The sequence below is a fragment of the Ceratotherium simum genome, chromosome 25 (genome assembly GCF_057802395.1).
Source record: "Ceratotherium simum simum isolate JZ-2026a chromosome 25, ASM5780239v1, whole genome shotgun sequence".
Classification (NCBI taxonomy): Eukaryota; Metazoa; Chordata; class Mammalia; order Perissodactyla; family Rhinocerotidae; genus Ceratotherium; species Ceratotherium simum.
In genome coordinates, this window is record NC_141924.1 from 9135537 (window position 1) to 9153591 (window position 18055).

At 45.0% G+C, this 18055-nt stretch overlaps 2 protein-coding genes across 3 annotated transcripts in view; one reads left to right on the top strand and one right to left on the bottom strand.

Moving 5' to 3' along the window:
* ACO2 (aconitase 2) overlaps positions 1-8638 on the bottom strand; it is a 52822-nt gene extending 44184 nt beyond the window's left edge. Inside the window, exons 1-2 of one of the 2 annotated variants that reach the window (XM_087448850.1) lie at positions 8325-8638; positions 8000-8020 (exon numbers count right to left, since the gene is read on the bottom strand). In XM_087448850.1, the coding sequence (XP_087304976.1) occupies positions 8000-8020; positions 8325-8360 (57 nt within the window). In that variant the 5' untranslated portion in view covers positions 8361-8638. The remainder of the gene's footprint in view (positions 1-7999; positions 8021-8324) is intronic. The other variant, XM_004437908.3, reaches the window with a different exon arrangement.
* A 155-nt stretch (positions 8639-8793) lies between these two features.
* Positions 8794-17100, top strand: PHF5A (PHD finger protein 5A). The gene is made up of 4 exons (XM_004437907.3): positions 8794-8934; positions 9359-9382; positions 9902-10068; positions 16439-17100. The coding sequence occupies exons 1-4, from the start codon at positions 8883-8885 to the stop codon at positions 16526-16528; spliced, it is 333 nt and encodes a 110-aa protein (XP_004437964.1). The 5' UTR covers positions 8794-8882; the 3' UTR covers positions 16529-17100.
* Positions 17101-18055: the final 955 nt, after the last annotated feature.

Here is an 18055-nt window from a genome sequence, read left to right on the forward strand (position 1 = left end):
ACCAGCAGGATGACATCAAGGTCTCAGGTGGAGTAAGACCCCTCATTCCTCTGACCATGACCCTCAGCAGCCTTCAGGCTCACAGCTCCTAGCAACTAGCTGCCTACCCCTTCCTGGCAGGGGAGCCTCAGGTGGGCTCTGTCTAGGTGGGCAACACAGGAATGCATGTCAGTCAACACCCTCCTAAGAAGCATCTTCCCACATCTCGGCTGCTTCTAATAATTTTCTCCCACTCCCGGTAGGCGATGCCTGGCACCTCTCCTAAGACCCAAAGCTAAACAATTCCCTCCCGCCAGGAGCAACCAGCTAGCTTGGTTGCTATGCAACTGGCAGGCACAAAACTGATGCAGTCTTTTACAGAGGCTTAGAAAGGGGGCAGGGAGCTGCATCTTTCCAAGTCACAGCCTTTAAATGGGCTCCAAGGCAATAGGGGGTTCCTTTAAGGAATTGTTGATAGATTCACTCATCTGCCTAATTCTTCCTTGCTGCTGGCAGCAGCAGCAGAGACTCCAGGCACACTGTGAACTGCATACAAATCCCCAGCCCTGCTCTGGCACCTGGGCAGCAGCTCCGCACCAACACACTTAGGAAGGGCGTCCTCTACAAGCTCAACAGGCAGCCTGTGAGGCTGACCCACAGCTCAGTCACGGAATAAAGCTGCCTCTGTGAGACCCACACCTCTAGCCACTCCCTCTCAAGCTTTGCTGGTACTTGGGGCAGGAGGCAATCAAGGCTCCAAATAGACATACATCTAAACAAGGTAGGGGGCCAAGTGAACTGTGTCCCCTCTATCTAGCTTACTCTACAGAGATGTAGCTTCTACCCTCTACCCCCAGGGGAGTACTTTGGGGAAACAGTTTGGCTGAGTGGTAAGAAGCCTGGGTTGTGCAGTCAAACAAATCTGCATTCAAAATCTGGCTCTGCTGCGTGCTAGCTGTGACTTCAGACAAACTATTTAACCTCTCTAGGTTTCAGTTCCACCGTCACATAAATAGGCTAATCATACCTACTTGTTAGGGTTGATGTGAAGGACCAATGAGGCAGCATCTGTAAAACAAGGCCTAGTTCAGTGACTGGTACAGCGGGTCTGACTGCTCAGTATTGGAATCTCTAATGCTGACGACGGTGTGGGGCAGACTAACATGCCATCACACCATCCAAGCTCCAGGATGGGCCAGTCGGAATTTAGCCCCACCCAGCACACCCCTTCCCCTCCTGGCTTCAGTCCAGTGTATTACAATTCTTAAGTGACTTCTTCCTCATAAAGAGCATATAAGCTCTTTCACAAGCAGGGCCCTTTTCTTAACCCAGCTCTGTATTCTCTCAGTGAACAACAATAAAACCAACAGTAACAACAGAAATGTCCAGCAGAAGGTGAAGGAGCCCAGCAACCAAGCACTCAAGTGTAGGGGGTTAAAGGAACTCCTGAGACCTCTCCAGTCCCTCCCACCACTGGCCACAGAATTAAAGCTCCCAGTCAGAAACTCTCTCCATCTCTGCAGGGTGAAAGCAGAAATGATCCTCCTGGGCCTAAATTCCCCAAGGGCTCAGACTTTTATATTTAATGATGAAAATACTGCAAATGTAATTCTAGAGCTCATTTTCCCAATGTTGCCCTTCAACTCAGAGAATAAAAAACAGGGAGCCAGCGGATTCATTTCTACTTCTTTTCCCAACTCTCTTAGAGCAGTATCCAAAAGGTTTTCCTGAACAACTACTACATACCTGAAATCCCTGGAGATTAGGGGAGGAACAAGCAATTTCCCTAGAGCCAGTCATTTTTAAACACACCAGCTGAGGATAAATGCTAGGGCGATGGAAGCTGTAAGCGTTTCCAGGGCTGGAAACAGAGAGTTTATATACCAAGTGCCTATACCCTGTGCCAGATTTGCTCCAAGTACTTTATATACACGGTCCCATTCAATACTCATAACTATCCTGTGAGGCAGAAGGTACTGTGCCCATTTTACAGATGAGGAAACTGAGGTTCTGGAATGTTAACTATTTTGCCCAGGGCCACACAGCAAAGGTGGAATTCCAGACCTGGCTCCAAAGCTGGTGCCCTTTCCTTTGGCCCAAGCTTTGCACAACGAACCCAAGAAAACCATTCTCCATGCCTTTTAGAACTCCCAAAATAAAGAAGAGCTTCTTGGGCCGGCCCCGTGGCTTAGCGGTTAAGTGCATGCACTCCGCTGCTGGTGGCCCAGGTTCGGATCCCGAGTGCACACCGACGCACCGCTTCTCCGGCCATGCTGAGGCCGCATCCCACATACAGCAACTAGGAGGATGTGCAGCTATGACATACAACTATCTACTGGGGCTTTGGGGGGAAAAATAAATAAATAAAATTATAAAAAAAAAAAAAAAAGAGCTTCTACAGTCTCATTCTGGAACAATCTGAGGAAAAAGTCTGCCTCTATTCTCAATGTTAGAAAGGGCCTATTCCTAAAATAACATCAGAAACTATTCACAATTTTTTATAGTAAATTAGAGTTTAAAGAACTTTTCAGGGCCAGCCCCGTGGCTTGGTGGTTAAGTGCATGCGCTCCAATGCTGGCGGCCTGGGTTCGGATCCCGGGTGCGCACCGAGGCACCACTTCTCCGTTCATCCTGGGGCCGAGTCCCACATACAGCAACTGGAAGGATGTGCAGCTATGACATACAACTATCTACTGGGGCTCTGGGGGGAAAAAATAAATAAATAAAATCTTTTAAAAAAAAAAAAAAAAGAACTTTTCAAATATTACTAGGCCTTCAGGACCTCCCGCCCCCCAATGGAAGGTAGCCATTAATTGTCCCATTTTGCAGATGTGTAACCTGAAGGCCACAGAGGGTTGAGATCCTGCTTGAAGTCATGTGATAAGTCTGTGGCAGAGGAAGTCTCCCTAAGGTTCCTGATAGTCTATGTGCTTTTTAAAGACTGCAAGCAGCCTCCCTGTGGTCCCCTCCCTCATTTGCTGAGAGACCTAGAGCCCATCACTGCCTTCCAAACCAATGCTGGGAAAACCAGGTGTGTCAAAGAAAGCTGGAGCCAACAAAGCCACTCAAGCATCAACGTTCATTTTAAGTACTTCCCAGATGGGCCTTCTTGGAGACACCAGGTGCCAGAGTTAAGGCCAGAGACAGAACAGGGCTCACTTGAGACATGATACTCATACTCAAGTGAGGGATCCTGGGCAAGACACTTGACCCATCCAGCTTCCTCACCTGTGAAATACAGGGGCTTGTGGAGAGTTGATCAAAGGATCAAGAATTTATAAATGAGCTTTGGCCCTCATCTAAGTTTTACAAGTACTATGCAAACACATGACACTGAATTCGAGTTCACCATCGCTCAGTTGCTCAGGCCCCAAACCTAGGAGTCATCCTTAATTATTCCCCATCCCTCGCACTCCACATCCAATACACCTGCCTCCAAAATATCTCTGCTACCAGAACCCTAGTCGCAGACCACCGCCACCACTCCCTGGATGATGCCAACAGCCCCCACTGGTCTCCCTGCCTCCTCTTTTGTCCCTCTGTGGTCCATCATCCATGCAGCAACCCAAATGACTTTTCTCAACCCTAAATCAGATCCTGTCACTCCCTGGCTTAAAACCTTCCAGTGGATTTTCATTACACTTGGAGTAAAACCCAATTTCCTTAGCAGAGCCTCCATGACCTGGCCCCCACCTCTTGCTCAGACCTTCCTCTCAACACCTCAGCCACACTGGCCTTAATTCTTAATCTCAACACACTAAGTTCATACTTATCTCAGGTGCTTTGCACATTCTGCTCCTTCTACTTGAAGTCTCTCCTCCCAAAATGCTGAAGGGCTGCCTTCTTATCATTTAAGTATCAGCTCAAATATCACCTCTTCTGAGAGGCCTTCCTCAACCACCCCAGTTAAAGCCATGCCACATCCGCACCTCTACTCTCTCTACCACACTATCCTATCTTACCTTCCTCATAGCACTTCGCAGCTACAATTTCCTTATTTATCTACTTATTTATTTTCTGTCTCCCCAGAACTACAATAAAAGCTCCACTATTCTTGTAGACTGTTGCACTCCCAGTGTCTAGAACAGTGCTAGGCATATATAGTAAGCTTTCAATAAACATTTTGGAAACAGTTGGTTCAAAAGGGAATTGTGTTCTCTCCTAGTCCTCAAGATGGTGATTCTCAAAAGAAGAAAAACAAAAAATAAAAAGGAAAAAAAAAAAAAAGATGGTGATTCTACTCCCTCTGCCCAAGTTTGAGACTGGAAGTTTGTTTACTCATCCATTCAATCATTCATTCATTCACTCAACTCAAATCCACAGTTAACTACAGGACACCTGAAAAGGTACCACAGGGAACATGCAACCAGGATGACCTGTTTCATAACTCAAAGTAAGATTTTTTTACATGGCACTTTATAGAGAACCTAACTTCTGCCAAATATGTAGTTTTGGCAAGACTTCTTCGTAGTTAACTGCCATCTCAGAGTTACATGCAAGAGGTTACATGACTCCTCCAAAGTCATGAGTTGAGAACTCAGCACTCCAGTACAAGGCAAAACCAAAGACCTAAAAAATGTATTTGCAAGTGCCCAATCCCTCTTATTTACCATCTATAGTCATTTGCACAAAAATAAATAACAAAAACCAGAGGGTAAACGTGGCTTTCCAAAACTTTCACCTCCACTGTCTTCACTGTTTCTAATCTCACTAGCTGGTAGCAGGTACTATCAAACTTTCAACTTAAAGAGCACTGTTCTAAGGTTATGGAGCATTATTGGTGCCCTGGTGGACAGGCTGAGTCTTGATGCCACAGGGAAGCATGGTAGAGCAGGTGCTAGGACCTCGGGCTCTGGAATCAGCAAGGTGCAGAGTCAAATCACATCTACTGGGCCGGCCCTGTGGCTTAGCGGTTAAGTGCACACGCTCCACTGCTGGCGGCCCGGGTTTGGATCCCGGGTGCGCACCGATGCACCGCTTGTCCGGCCATGCTGAGGCCGCGTCCCACATACAGCAACTAGAAGGATGTGCAGCTATGACATACAACTATCTACTGGGGCTTTGGGGGGAAAATAAATAAATAAATAAAATCTTTAAAAAAAAAAAAAAACAAATCACATCTACTAACAACTAGGGACAAGGCCCCAAGCAAGTGTATTTTATTTTGTTTAATAAACAATCATATAGCACTTACTAGGTACAGGCAGGGTTCTAAATACTTTACAACTCTAATATGATTATTAGATAAGTCAGATGTTCTATTACTATCCATATCTTACAGGTGAGGAAAAAGGCACAGAGAGGTGAAGTAACTTGCCCAAAGTCACAGCAAGCAAGTATCAGAGTCAACATTCAAATTCAGATAGCGTGACGTCAGAATCCATGCTCTTAACCATTACACTGTTTCCTCTCTAATCCTGTTTCTTCATCCATAAGACAGGGCTAACAGCTCTGCCTTATCTCACAGGGTGTTGTGAGATTACTGGCACACAATAAGGTAAATATGAGCTACTCTTAGTGATAGCAGTAATTACCATCATTCTATTATCTACCTTCATCTTTGGTTCAGCCAAGGGCAGAAGAAAAATATTTCGGCTGAGAAAGATCTCCAAGGCCCTCTACAGTAGAATACATTAGAATATAGTGGAAGCTCCATGAGAACAAGAATTGTCTGCTTTGCTTATCATTGTATCCAGAGCAAGCAGTGGGTGCTCAGTAAATACGTGGTGAATGAGGTAGGAATAAACTGAATGCATGGGCAGGATTCTGCAGATATGACAACTAAGGTAGTACCATCACTTCTCAAAAGTAGCCAAACACAAAAGAGGTAAATTTACAAGGTTCTCAGAGGACAGTATTAGCTGGCCACTACTTAAGACAGCTGGCTACTGGGAGGCAGTGTGGTATAATGCTGTTCATTCATCTTAGCTGAATGAACAAACAAGGAGACTTGGATTCTAATTCTGACTGTGCTACTGGAAGCCACCCAGGCTCTCAAGGTCTTGGAATGTCCATATGTAAGAGGCTGGACCACATGATGATCATAAAAAAAAAAAAATATTCCTCTTTCTCATCACTTTATATCAATCATCATAATCTGAGTAGAAGCCAATTACCACGTACTCAATAAATGTTTGTCAATGAAGATCCATCACCAACTGACAGATGAGAAAACTGGGATTCAGAAGTAACTTGCTCAAAGTCACAGGGTCACGGTAGAACATGAACTATGGCTCAGATCTCTTTCTATACCAGTCTAACACTCATGCTTCCCAAGATCCTCTCTCAGTTCAAAAATACTGTGATATAAGTCCTCTCTTCCAAGCTTAATAAATCTGTAATCATTTATGTTAACAAATAATCTTGCCTGATTTCACAACATCTTGGGACAGAAGGATCAGGAAAAAGACAACTATTTCCACATTGTTAACCTACAGAATCAAAAGATCTGAAGAGATAATTAGGGGAAATCCCTTGTCTTTGCCCAGAATTGAGAGATCAGAAGTATTTTAAGGGCCGGCCCCGTGGCTTAGTGGTTAAGTGCGTGCGCTCCGCTGCTGGCGGCCCAGGTTCGGATCCCGGGCGCGCACCGAAGCACCGCTTCTCCAGCCACGATGAGGCCTCGTCCCACATACAGCAACTAGAAGGCTGTGCAACTATGACATACAACTATCTACTGGGGCTTTGGGGGAAAAAAAATAAAATAAATAAAAACTTAAAAAAAAAAGTATTTTAAGATAAATGATGATTTCACTTTAAACTGTATGGTTTAAATTTAAGCAATGTGATTAAAAAAAAAAAACTTCTAGTAACACAATCCTTCCTCAGAGTACAGCACACAACTTTTTGTGTGTGTGTGTGTGAGGAAGATTAGCCCTGAGCTAACATCCATGCTAATATACTCTTCTTTTTGCTGAGGAAGACCGGCTCTGAGCTAACATCTATTGCCAATCCTCCTCTTTTTTTCCCCAAAGCCCCAGTAGATAGTTGTATGTCATAGTTGCACAGCCTTCTAGTTGCTGTATGTGGGACAGGGCCTCAGCATGGCCGGAAAAGCGGTGGGTCGGTGCGCGCCCAGGATCCGAACGCCGGTCACCAGTAGCGGAGCAAGAGCACTTACCTGCTAAGCCACGGGGCCCGCCCAGCACACAACTTTTTAATTCTATAGTCAAAGCTGCACGACTTGATTCAAAGTAGATTCACAAAGTTAAATGGAAAAGGTTGTCAGAGAATGTCTATAAGTGCTTGCTTTCTTTATTTTTATTAACAAACTACACGCTTGATATTGAACCTTTGAGTATAATACCTTCCTAGAGCTGTCAAGTTAGGAGTGAAAAAAACCATCTGGAAGTCAGATGTCAATTTTCTAGATGATTCATAACAGGAGAATCAAGGTCAAACAGGAGAGTCAAGGTCAAACCATTGAGTCTCTTTACCCTCCCATCTAGTAATTGAAAAGCAACTAATTGTGAACTCAAAATACTCCACTCTGGTGCTCTCACAAATACAAATGTCAGCTCAAGGATCACACTTTGGTTCAGAAAGTTCTGTGAGGATAGGTTGACATGAAGAAGAACAGAGGGGTAAGTAGGACAGACGCTCAGGCCACAGCACTTCTGTGACACTCACAAAGCAAGAACTGTCATCTACTTTCTAGCAATTTCATCACCTAACAAATAAGAATCACCTCACCAGATGAGTAAACGAATCAAATGTTATGATGAGGAATAAAACCTGTCTTGCAATCTTGTGCAAAGGTGAGAGACTACTGTTATTACTATTTACTACGTCGGGGCCCAGATTTCCTTGTATTCTTGGCTATACTGTTATGATCTGCAGGATCCTCATAAAATGTAATAGGGTACTAGTTTTTTCTCCCGACTCCAGGCCTGCCAACCGTAGATGCTCCTGGCTAGCTGAGCGCCAAGTCTCCGCTGCTGAGAGATGAGAAGAGAGGCCTTCAGGTTCTGGGCTCAGCGGGCTCAACAACGACCGCGCCCCCCAGTCACCTTGTCCTCACCTTGAGAAACAGAACGGCACCCTACGAGAGAGAAGAGTGCGGTCCTCAAAAAGGGGAATGAGGTGCCTCCACTCTTCACCTGGCCGCCGCTGCCTGGACCCACGGATCCCGTCAGCGGGGTCTGGGCTGGGAGAGCTGACTGAGCCGGGGACGCAGTGACCTCGGGCGCCGGAGTAGCGGGCACGGGCACTGGGCCCGCGGTCGGAACAGGTACACGGAAAGTCGGCCAGAGGTTGGGTCCGCCTCGCCCTGCCTCGCCCACAGCCGCAGGCAAAGTAGGAGGCACCCCGCCCCCGTGAAACCCGAGGGCCCTGAGCTCGCTCACCTGCAGCCGGGTCACCAGTAGGCTGTAAGGCGCCATTTTGTGCACTGACAAAGATGAGGTCGCGTGAAAGTGACGTGACAGACGGCGTATTTAAAGCCTTCGGTCAGGGGGGCCGTGGCCTGAAGAGAAATGCGTCACGGTGAAGGCGGGGCCTCCGAAGAGGCCCCCAGTGCCCTAAGAGCGCAGTGGGCCGAGGTCCCGAACACGGGAGAGGAAAAAGAGCTGTATGAAAGTAAATACAGGGTACAGTGTTGTCTCATCGAAGTGCAAATTTCATCTTTGCACTTTGTCTCTTCCATCCAAACCTGAGAAAGGTATTTTGTCTTAATGACTTTCACACACCTGCCAGGACCTGGCTCCCCAGCTAACAACGGAAATTCGTCTTTGGAACTTAAAGGTTTTGATCCCGCGAGAGCAAGCGGGGCTTGGTGCAAAGATTGTAATCGCTGATGGAAGCCTAGAGGACCAATCACGGCGACCAGGAGGCAGGAACAATGGGGGTTAAAGGTCGAACGGAAGTTCCCGAAGCTTCCGGTGGCCGGCGCTTGAGTGGGAGCTATGGCTAAACATCATCCGGACTTGATCTTTTGCCGCAAGCAGGCCGGTGTTGGTGAGACGGCTTCCTTGCCCCGGCTGTCTGGGTGGGGTGGTATTAGGAGCTGGGGAGTCGAGGGTTCCCGTCTTCTTTAGGGTCTTGCTTCGGAGGCGCCACGTTTCCCGCCTCACGGTCGGTAGTGAAGGAGTGCGCGAGTTTGTGGCCTCGGATGAAAAGGGGGCGGGGGCGCGCGTGCTGGGAGGAGGCGGGTGGCCAGGGTGGGGCCCGGAGAAACTTTCAGACTGCCCAGGGCCTGGGAGGGGCTTCAAGAGGGTGTGGGTTTGGTTCGGATCGAAGTTTATGAAGATAAGATGGATAAGTTCCTTCAGGGCTCACTGCTGTCCCTGCTCCTGTCCCCACCCCAAGCTCGAGGATGTTTTTCTCTTCTTCGTCAAAACCTTAATTCTAATTACACTCTTTACTGTCTTTGATCTTGCAGCCATCGGAAGACTGTGTGAAAAATGTGAGTGGAACACGCCCTCCCAAACACCCCACCCTGCCACTCGCAGTGTCCGTGGAGCCAGCAAGAGGGCATTTCCAGTGGTGCCACAAAGAGGGGTTTGAGTAGATGCGCCTGGAAGCATGTGGACACTGAATGCCAGACTGCAACAAAGGCCCCTCCACTTCCCCACTCCAACTTGCATGTTTTAGGTGCTATGTTTAGGTTTCAAGAAAATCTCTAGCTTTGGACAGGAAGTAGCATGACCCCATCCCCAACACAGATCTTTGCCAGTAATTATACAGACTTATCATCTAGCAGGTGCTGTTCTAAGCTCTTTACACATTAGTTGATTAACTTTTCCTGTGTGTTGTGGGGATTGTTGAGATGGACACAGGTAAGCCAGGTTCTGTGATGCCAAAGTAGAGGGCCCTACAGTCACTGTTAGAAGGAGACTGGTGTATTTCCCTATCGCAGGAGAAGGGCAAAGGACTTGAGGAGGTACTTGCAAGTAGGCATAATTCCATTCTTTTTTCCTCACAGGTGATGGCAAGTGTGTGATCTGTGACTCCTATGTGCGTCCCTGCACCCTGGTGCGCATATGTGACGAGTGTAACTACGGCTCTTACCAGGGGCGTTGCGTGATCTGTGGAGGCCCTGGAGTCTCTGACGCCTATTACTGTAAGGAGTGCACCATCCAGGAGAAGGATGTGAGTGTATACTGAGCTTTCCAGCTGATCTTTCTTCCTTTTATTTAGTAACACGTTGCCATCCACAGCAAACTCCTATGATCTGTGGAGATTACTATGGTCAGCTAGTTACCTAGGTTATAATTTTTTCAAGTTCTGTAAGCTAAACTGGGTGTAGTCCAATAAAAGGCTGTTATTTTGCATCAAGGGCAAAAATGCAAGAGAAGCAAATCTTGGTCAACACCAGCAATTTGGAGAGCCCTCTCTCTATTCTTTTGATGTCTCTCTGATTATTTTTATTCAGAAACAACATCCTGCATTTTCTAAGTCCTAGCACAGTGCATGGTGTGTACTAGCCACTCAGTAATTCTCTTTACTGTCATTAAAGACTGTTTGGGTGGATGTGGTAACATTTGAATGTGGGACAATTCAGGTTGATTTCAGCTTTAAGCCACTAAAGAATGCCTTTGGTTTGATATTGCAGAATTGATTGTCATTCTGTCTCATGACATTTTTGCCCCGTGACATTGTGTGGTGGCAGTGGCTAGTTATTCAACTCCTTGAACCAAATGCCAGCATAGAGGGCTTGTAGATTTATCCAAAGGCAAGTTTTACCATTTTTCTTTAGATTAGAAGCAGCAGGCTTCTTAGGGGGGGAAAAAACCTGGATTAGCTTATTTTCTTCTTATGACAATAAAAGAAAGTGTGATATAGTACCAGTTGGCTAATAGAAGATATGCGTTTAGCTAATCTAGGATAAGGCAAAAGATATATAATTGTTAATAGTTCCATGAGCAAAGAGTAGGTAGTTTATAGATGTTTATATAGTTTATTCTTCACAAGAACTTTGATAAATAGAGATTATCATCATCCCCATTTTACAGTCCCGCAGCCCACTGATAAGTGGCAAGCACAGGCTATCTTGACTAAAGCTAGTGGCGTCCACATTACAGCATATTGTCCTTTTGTAAGTCCTTTTTGTCGGCTGTGCCCATGTTGAGGAGAAACAACCCAGCCACCTCAGCAGTCTATGCATTTGGCCAGATAAGACTGTTTCTTACATCATTAAGTCTTCTATTATTTAGGGAGATACGAAGGGTCATAGATACCAAAAACATAATTTCAGTTGGTGATTTGAACATTCTCCCATTCTACACTCTGATTTGCATTTCTCTTTGACTGTCAGATCATATCCTGCTTGATCTGATCCACCAGCTAGGTTACACTCCTTCAGCGAAAGGACCTCAGTTTGTGTATTTGTCTCTCCTTTTCTGCATTTCTTGGTACAGGGTCTGGCATGTTTTGTCGGCATGGTCCACATTTTTGGTGCTGCCCTATAAGTCATCTATAGGAGTTCCCCATACAGAGGGTCTGGTACGTAGTAGGTGTGTGGTAATTATTTATAGTCTGTAAGCAGTGAAACCCTGGTAAGACCCCAGCAGTGAAGAGAAAGTACGAGCAGTTCTTTAACTAAAGAGTCCGTTAAGGACAACGTTCTCTTGGACTTTTGCAGGTTTGTAGCTAGAGTTCTTATCTGGAGTAAGCTTTGAACCAGAGAATGCTTAATAAATGTTAATTGCTGTCTGACTCGTCTGCATGTGGTGTGTGACCTGATATCTTTGGATCTTCATGCTTCATTGTGTCCCTGAGAATTATTCTAGACGTCACTTCCCCTACTTCACTTTATACAGGAATGTTCTGAGGATACCTGAGATGGCATCTAGCTCACATTTACTGAGCAATAGTTTCCAATGATCCAGCCTCTCAGCCTTACAGATCATCCTGTAGATTAAGTGCTTGAGACTTTTTCCTATGCAGAAATCTTCCTACAACCAAAGCAACCCCGTCACTGTTCTCCTCTTCCTACAGCTTTCATAATTTATAAGGGAATTAAACCAGTAAACTAAGCTGGATGTTCTCTGTAAATTTTCAAAGCCTCCAGAATATTCAGGAGTTGGGGATAATATCTGTGGTTGTTGCTGCCAGAGGACTAATTTGTAGTTTCTTATAGTGCAGTCTCACATTGATCCCCTTACTTACCATTTTCCTCAACTTTCCCAACCAGAAAACAAGAAAAACAGCAGCTAATATTTATGGAGCTCTGGCTGTGTACCAGGTACTGTGCCGAATATTCTTTTCCAAAAGTTCTGCGTGGTGCAGATGAGGAAACAGGCTTAGAGATGTTAAGCAGCTTGGCCCAAGGTCACACGGCTAATAAGTGGCCGATCTGGGGCTAGAACCCAGATCTGTCTTAACTCATTGTTTCCTAACATTTTTTTTTCATTATTGACCCCTAATGGAAAAGTTAAAATTTAAATTAAATTAAATTTTCTCTCTGACAAGAGGAATTAAATATTAAGGAATAAGATTTTGTTGGGTAAGGATGAGCTTTAGATCACAAACCACTGTCGTATCAAAGATGTTTTCATCCCCTTTGAGGATGCATGGTTTAACTCAAATCAGGGTGGTTAAGGACATGCCCCCCCCCTTGCTATTTCTTCCATTCTCTTCTCCCCATTTAAGTGAACAGCAGAGCAGTTAGATAGATGCAAAAGATATTTGATACTTTTCAAAGTTAATTCACACCTTTACCATTCTCTACAACTTCCTGAGCCGTGGGCAAGTTTCGGTTTTTGCCTCTGGGAAGCCATGTTGGAAAAAACCCCAGACTGCGAGGCAGAAAGCAGTAAAGTTTCAGATAGGACATGTGATACTATTGTGAAGGCCCCAAACCAGGGTACAGTCTGTTTTTCCCATCGTTGGTATTCATTAAACAGTTTCTGAAAGAATGAACGACGTTTCACCTTTTAGTTTTTGTTGATAAAGCAGGTCTTGCCACTGGCACCTGTTCACAAGTCTTTGCTACCATTTGTAAGAAATAGAGATGTGGACCCATTTTCAGTAAATGTGTTTTTCTGATCTCAGAAATTTTTTTTGTTGTTTTTGTGTGTTTTGTTTTGTTTTGTTTTGTTTTTGGTGAGGAAGATCAGCCCTGAGCTAACATCCATGCCAATCCTCCTCTTTTTGCTGAGGAAGACTGGCCCTAGGCTAACATATGTGCCCATCTTCCGCCACTTTATATGGGACGCCGCCACAGTATGGCCTGACAAGCGGTGTGTCGGTGCGCGCCCGGGATCCAAACTGGCAAACCCCAGGCCACCGCAGCAGAGTGCACACTTAACCGCTTGCGCCAGCGGGCAGGCCCCATGATCTCAAAAATTTTAAGTTGCCTTTTCCTGCATTTCAGTTCTATACAGATTTCCCTTTGGTATGTTATATTTTGGTACATGATTCGTGTTGGTTTTAAAGTATTGCTTGAGGGCCGGCCCCGTGGCTTAGCGGTTAAGTGCGCGTGCTCCGCTGCTGGTGGCCCGAGTTCGGATCCCGGGCATGCACTGACGCACTGCTTTTCCGGCCATGCTGAGGCCGCGTCCCACCTACAGCAACTAGAAGGAAGTGCAGCTATGACATACAACTATCTACTGGGGCTTTGGGGGGAAAATAAATAAAATTATAAAACAAAGAAAAACTTTAAAAGATAAAAAAAAAAGCATTGCTTGAAAGTCTTGAGTTTTCATCACTGGTTCAGGGTAATTTTTATAGTTTGCTTTCCTGCCATAGAAATAGACCTGACACACAGCCCTCCTCAGGAAGGAGACCCAAAGGCATTGAGTTCTCCTTGGTGGTCGCTACAGAAGCCCAGCTTAGGGTTCTCCTGGTGATGCTTTAGTGGACCTGTTTAATATAATGGAAACAAGCATTTGGCAGTCTACTGTCTACATTTTTGTGACATTTTAGAAATTAAGTGGTCATAAAACATATTTACCATGGGCATTCAATTCAAGCCACAGCTGCCTAAAATAAAAGCTTCCTCTGCTAGGAATAGGGAACTCTGTCAGTTCTCGGGGAGGACTGAGAAAGGATGAAATTTGTAGTATTCAGGCATACAGTGGCTAAAAGAGCTACTGCCATCAGGCAGACATTTGCAGGTATTTTTAAAATATCTTCTAGCTGAACTCACAAATATTCTCCTGTACCGTCCTCCAAGGTTTCTTAACAGGCCTTCTGTCTTCCTTTTCATGCTCTCCATTTATAGGCATATTCAACAAAAGCCAACTAGTTCCAGTGTACATCCTCACCTCTCACAGCATTGGTAGAATTTGGGAACAACCATGAGACCCATGGGAGATTTGTAGAAAATAAAAAAATGGGAGTTTAGGCAAGAAACCAGAAACCTGTGAGTCAGTGAGAGAAAATGCCATAAAAGCCAAAGATCTGATAATCTAATGCATTGGTTTTCCAATTTTTTTTTAATATTTCCTATCTTCAAAAAGTATCTTACCGGGGCCGGCCTGGTGGCACAGCGGTTAAGTGCGCGCGCTCCTCTTCGGCGGCCCAGGGTTCGCAGGTTCCACCATGTCACGCCATGCTGTGGCAGCATCCCATATAAAGTAGAGGAAGATGGGCACGGATGTTAGCCCAGGGCCAGTCTTCCTCAGCAAAAAAAGAGGAGGATTGGCGTCGGATGTTAGCTCAGGGCTGATCTTCCTCACAAAAAGAAAAAAAAGTATCTTACTTTGGGGCCAGCCCAGTGGTGTAGTGGTTGCGTTCACATGCTCCGCTTCAGTGGCCTGGGGTTCGCAGGTTTTGATACCCGCCACAGACCTACACACTGCTCATCAAGCCATGCTGTGGCAGGTGTCCCACATATAAAGTAGAGGAAGATGGGCACGGATGTTAGCCCAGGGCCAATCTTCCTCAGCAAAAAAGAGGAGGATTGGCAACAGATGTTAGCTCAGGGCTAATCTTCCTCACGAAAAAAAAAGTTTCTTACTCAGAAGCTGTGTGTATGCCTGTGTGTGTGTGTGTGTGTTGGACCATTATGAAATTGCTGATATTTGCTTTTGGCAGTTTCTTATAACTTACTAAGGGCTGACTATATGCCAGGCACTGTTCTAAGGATATTTATTGATTCTTAATTCTATGAGGTGGTTCTACCATTGTAGTAATTTCATACAAGAGGCCTAGCTCCAGAGCCTACTTTCTTAACCTAAACTATAGGTGAGAACAGAGCTGCACAGCTTGGGGGATAGGTCCTGCCATCACCTGGCACCTCTCAGGACTCTCTAGGGCTCTAACGTTTGACCTGATCCTGTCCTCTTATTTTACAATTGGGGAATACGAATCCAAAGAGAAGTGACTTGCCCACAGTTGCACAAGTCAGTAAGGCACAGTAAGCCTACACAGGCTATCAGCGTACCACAAAATTTCATACCATCTCTAAAGGGCTTGGAGCACTGTCGTGTTTAATATCAGGCTGCCTTGGGCCATAGGAGGCAGCTGTTCCTTCATTTGTACCAGGACTTTCAATACAGATTACATGGCTTACTTGACTTCACCTAGCAAGCCATTGATGGGGTTGGGTCCACAGCCTGGCTCCCTCAGCACACCAAACTCCACAGATGCTAGTTCTCCATGTAATACATGATACATGTTTTCTAGAAGATAATGAAATGTTAGTGTTGCCTTTGTGTGTTTTCAGAGATTTTTGTACAGCGTTGATAGCAGTCCCCAAAAAGAGAAGTCAGCTGAATTAGAAATGAGATGTCTAAGGACTTGATTAATTCATTCTATAATCCAGTGTCACAGGAAACAACCTCCTTTGACATGGATGTTAAATCAGACTTGTGAAGGGTTTTTTCCGTAGCAACCCTCCCCCCCTAGTTTTCCTCCCATCATCCCACATCAACTGATGGAGTCATCATTTCTGCAGAACACAGCTTCCCAGGCGCTTCACTGAAACCACTCAAGCTCACAAGATGGCCAGGGGAGCATGTCATTACAAGTCAGAGTATGGACCATCAACAGCCATCTCTAGCACAGGAGCACTCTTCCCCAAGACCATGTGTCAAATTAAGTGAATTCATAAGGGCATATCAAACCCAGTATTCTCTTCTGGTATTTAAAATATAAGGTACTATTTCCTAAAGTCTTTAGTTTTTTTTCTTTGGTGGTATTCTCTCCTTTCTTGGGATAGTGGAGGAGAGCTAGAGAGCTTGATCTGTAGATGATTATTAACATTTCTTACCCCTCACTTGAAGAAAACCCTTTGGACATCTTAAGAGTTTTAGGTTCTACGTCAGCCATACCATATTAGCAACAGAAGTGGGCTGAGAATCCAGCATTCTAAGTGCAGGCCATTGGATAGAAGGTGGACAGGCCCTGGGCACATTCTAGGTGCTTAGTAAATTCTTAGTGATTGGTTGAATAGGATAACTGAACTGGTGAGATGAATTGCTAAACCATTAATCCAAAAGTTATTTTTATCTTAAATCCCTCTCAATTCAGGCTCAAAGACTTCTAACAACTTCTCTATTCTTCTATTTTCCAGAGAGATGGTTGCCCAAAGATTGTCAATTTGGGGAGCTCCAAGACAGATCTCTTCTATGAACGCAAAAAATATGGTTTCAAGAAGAGGTGATTGGTGGGCGGCCTCTTCCTTCCCCCATCAAGCTGCTGCAGCTGCCAGAAAAGACGCCTACTACTGCCAGCAGAAAGGGAGTGGAGCGCAGAGCATCACCTGAATTGCCTGCTAGTACACTGGCACCTTTCCACCCTTTCCTCTCCTCTCACCCAGACGTGGTAGGAATGGAAAAGGATTCTTCACAGAGCGCTCTGGCGGTGTACCAGAGAAAAATTGATAGATTAGTTCATGGTTTTTCTTGAATTCAAGAAGCAAGGCTCTGTTTGCCACATTGATAAGTTCTCTCTACACCACGAGCTTCTAAAACAGGAATAATATCATTTCAGTCCCTGTTTGAGGAGCTGACTGTGAAGCCACCACAGTGAGGCACGTGTTCTTGCAGCAGCTCTGACGGCGGTTGTCCTTGATGGAACGTCTGCAGTGTGGGGGAGCTCTCCCGGCAATAAATGTGGGCATTTAATCTCAGAACACTTGCCAGGGGCTGCTGGCTCATGTTATTTTTCTTCTAAGAAATTGGAAGCCCTTTCTGTTGCTATTGTATTAATAAAGTAGGTGTTTATTTTCTGGTAGTCAGTCACTGTCCCAGTTTTTTTTTTTTTTTTTTTTTTTTTTTTTTAAAGATTTTATTTATTTGTTTTTCCCCCAAAGCCCCAGTAGATAATTGTATGTCATAGCTGCACATCCTTCCAGTTGCTGCATGTGGGATGCGGCCTCAGCATGGCCAGAGAAGCGGTGGGTCAGTGCATGCCCCGGATCCGAACCCGGGCCGCCAGCGGCGGAGCGTGCGCACCTAACCACTAAGCCACAGGGCTGGCCCAACTGTCCCAGTTTAAGTTTAACTCTGGGAATTTATTTTAGTCACCCAGGAATTTGTGATTCAAAATAGAGGTATTGGGATTCATTAAGCACCTCGTTCTCTTATGGGAAGGAATTCAAAACCTTCCATGCCTTTCATTATAGGTAAATCAAAGTCACTTTTAGAAACTTAACTGTTTTTTCTTCCTGTCCAACTTTAATTTTGAACTGAAGAGATGACTTCCAATAATGGTAAAGGGAATGAGACAAAATGTATTCAAATCGATGAGTTAGGAGAACTGAACTTGGTTGATTTGTTTCATAAAGTACATAGATAACTCACATTAAGGACATGTTTTTTTGTTTTAAGTAAATTAACAGATTATGGGCAAATTCGGACATGTCTTTTACCCTAACTCAGCTGTCTGCTTTCTGCCTGCTAGAAGCAATAAGCAGTCCCGAGGAGGCACATTCATAATTTGAGACTCCTGGTCAAGTAGGTCCTTGACACCATGGATTGGAAAAAGATTGGGAGTCCTGAGGAATCCAGGGGCTTGGCCCAGGGTTACACTGCAACTGAGTGGCAAAGCTAAGGAAAAAAATGAGTTTTCTGACTTCTTGTCAGGGTTTTGGTTTGGATCAACAAAACTCTTGATTATTTGTGATGTATCATGTCCAAAATTGAATTAAGATAATCTCTGCAAGGAATTTAATAAGGGATTCAGCCAG

Coding starts and splice junctions, on each gene's coding strand:
- PHF5A (XM_004437907.3), top strand. CDS start 8,883: ATGGCTAAACATCATCCGGACTTGATCTTTTGCCGCAAGCAGGCCGGT. Junction 8,935..9,358: donor CCGCAAGCAGGCCGGTGTTG/GTGAGACGGCTT, acceptor TTGATCTTGCAG/CCATCGGAAGACTGTGTGAA. Junction 9,383..9,901: donor CGGAAGACTGTGTGAAAAAT/GTGAGTGGAACA, acceptor TTTTCCTCACAG/GTGATGGCAAGTGTGTGATC.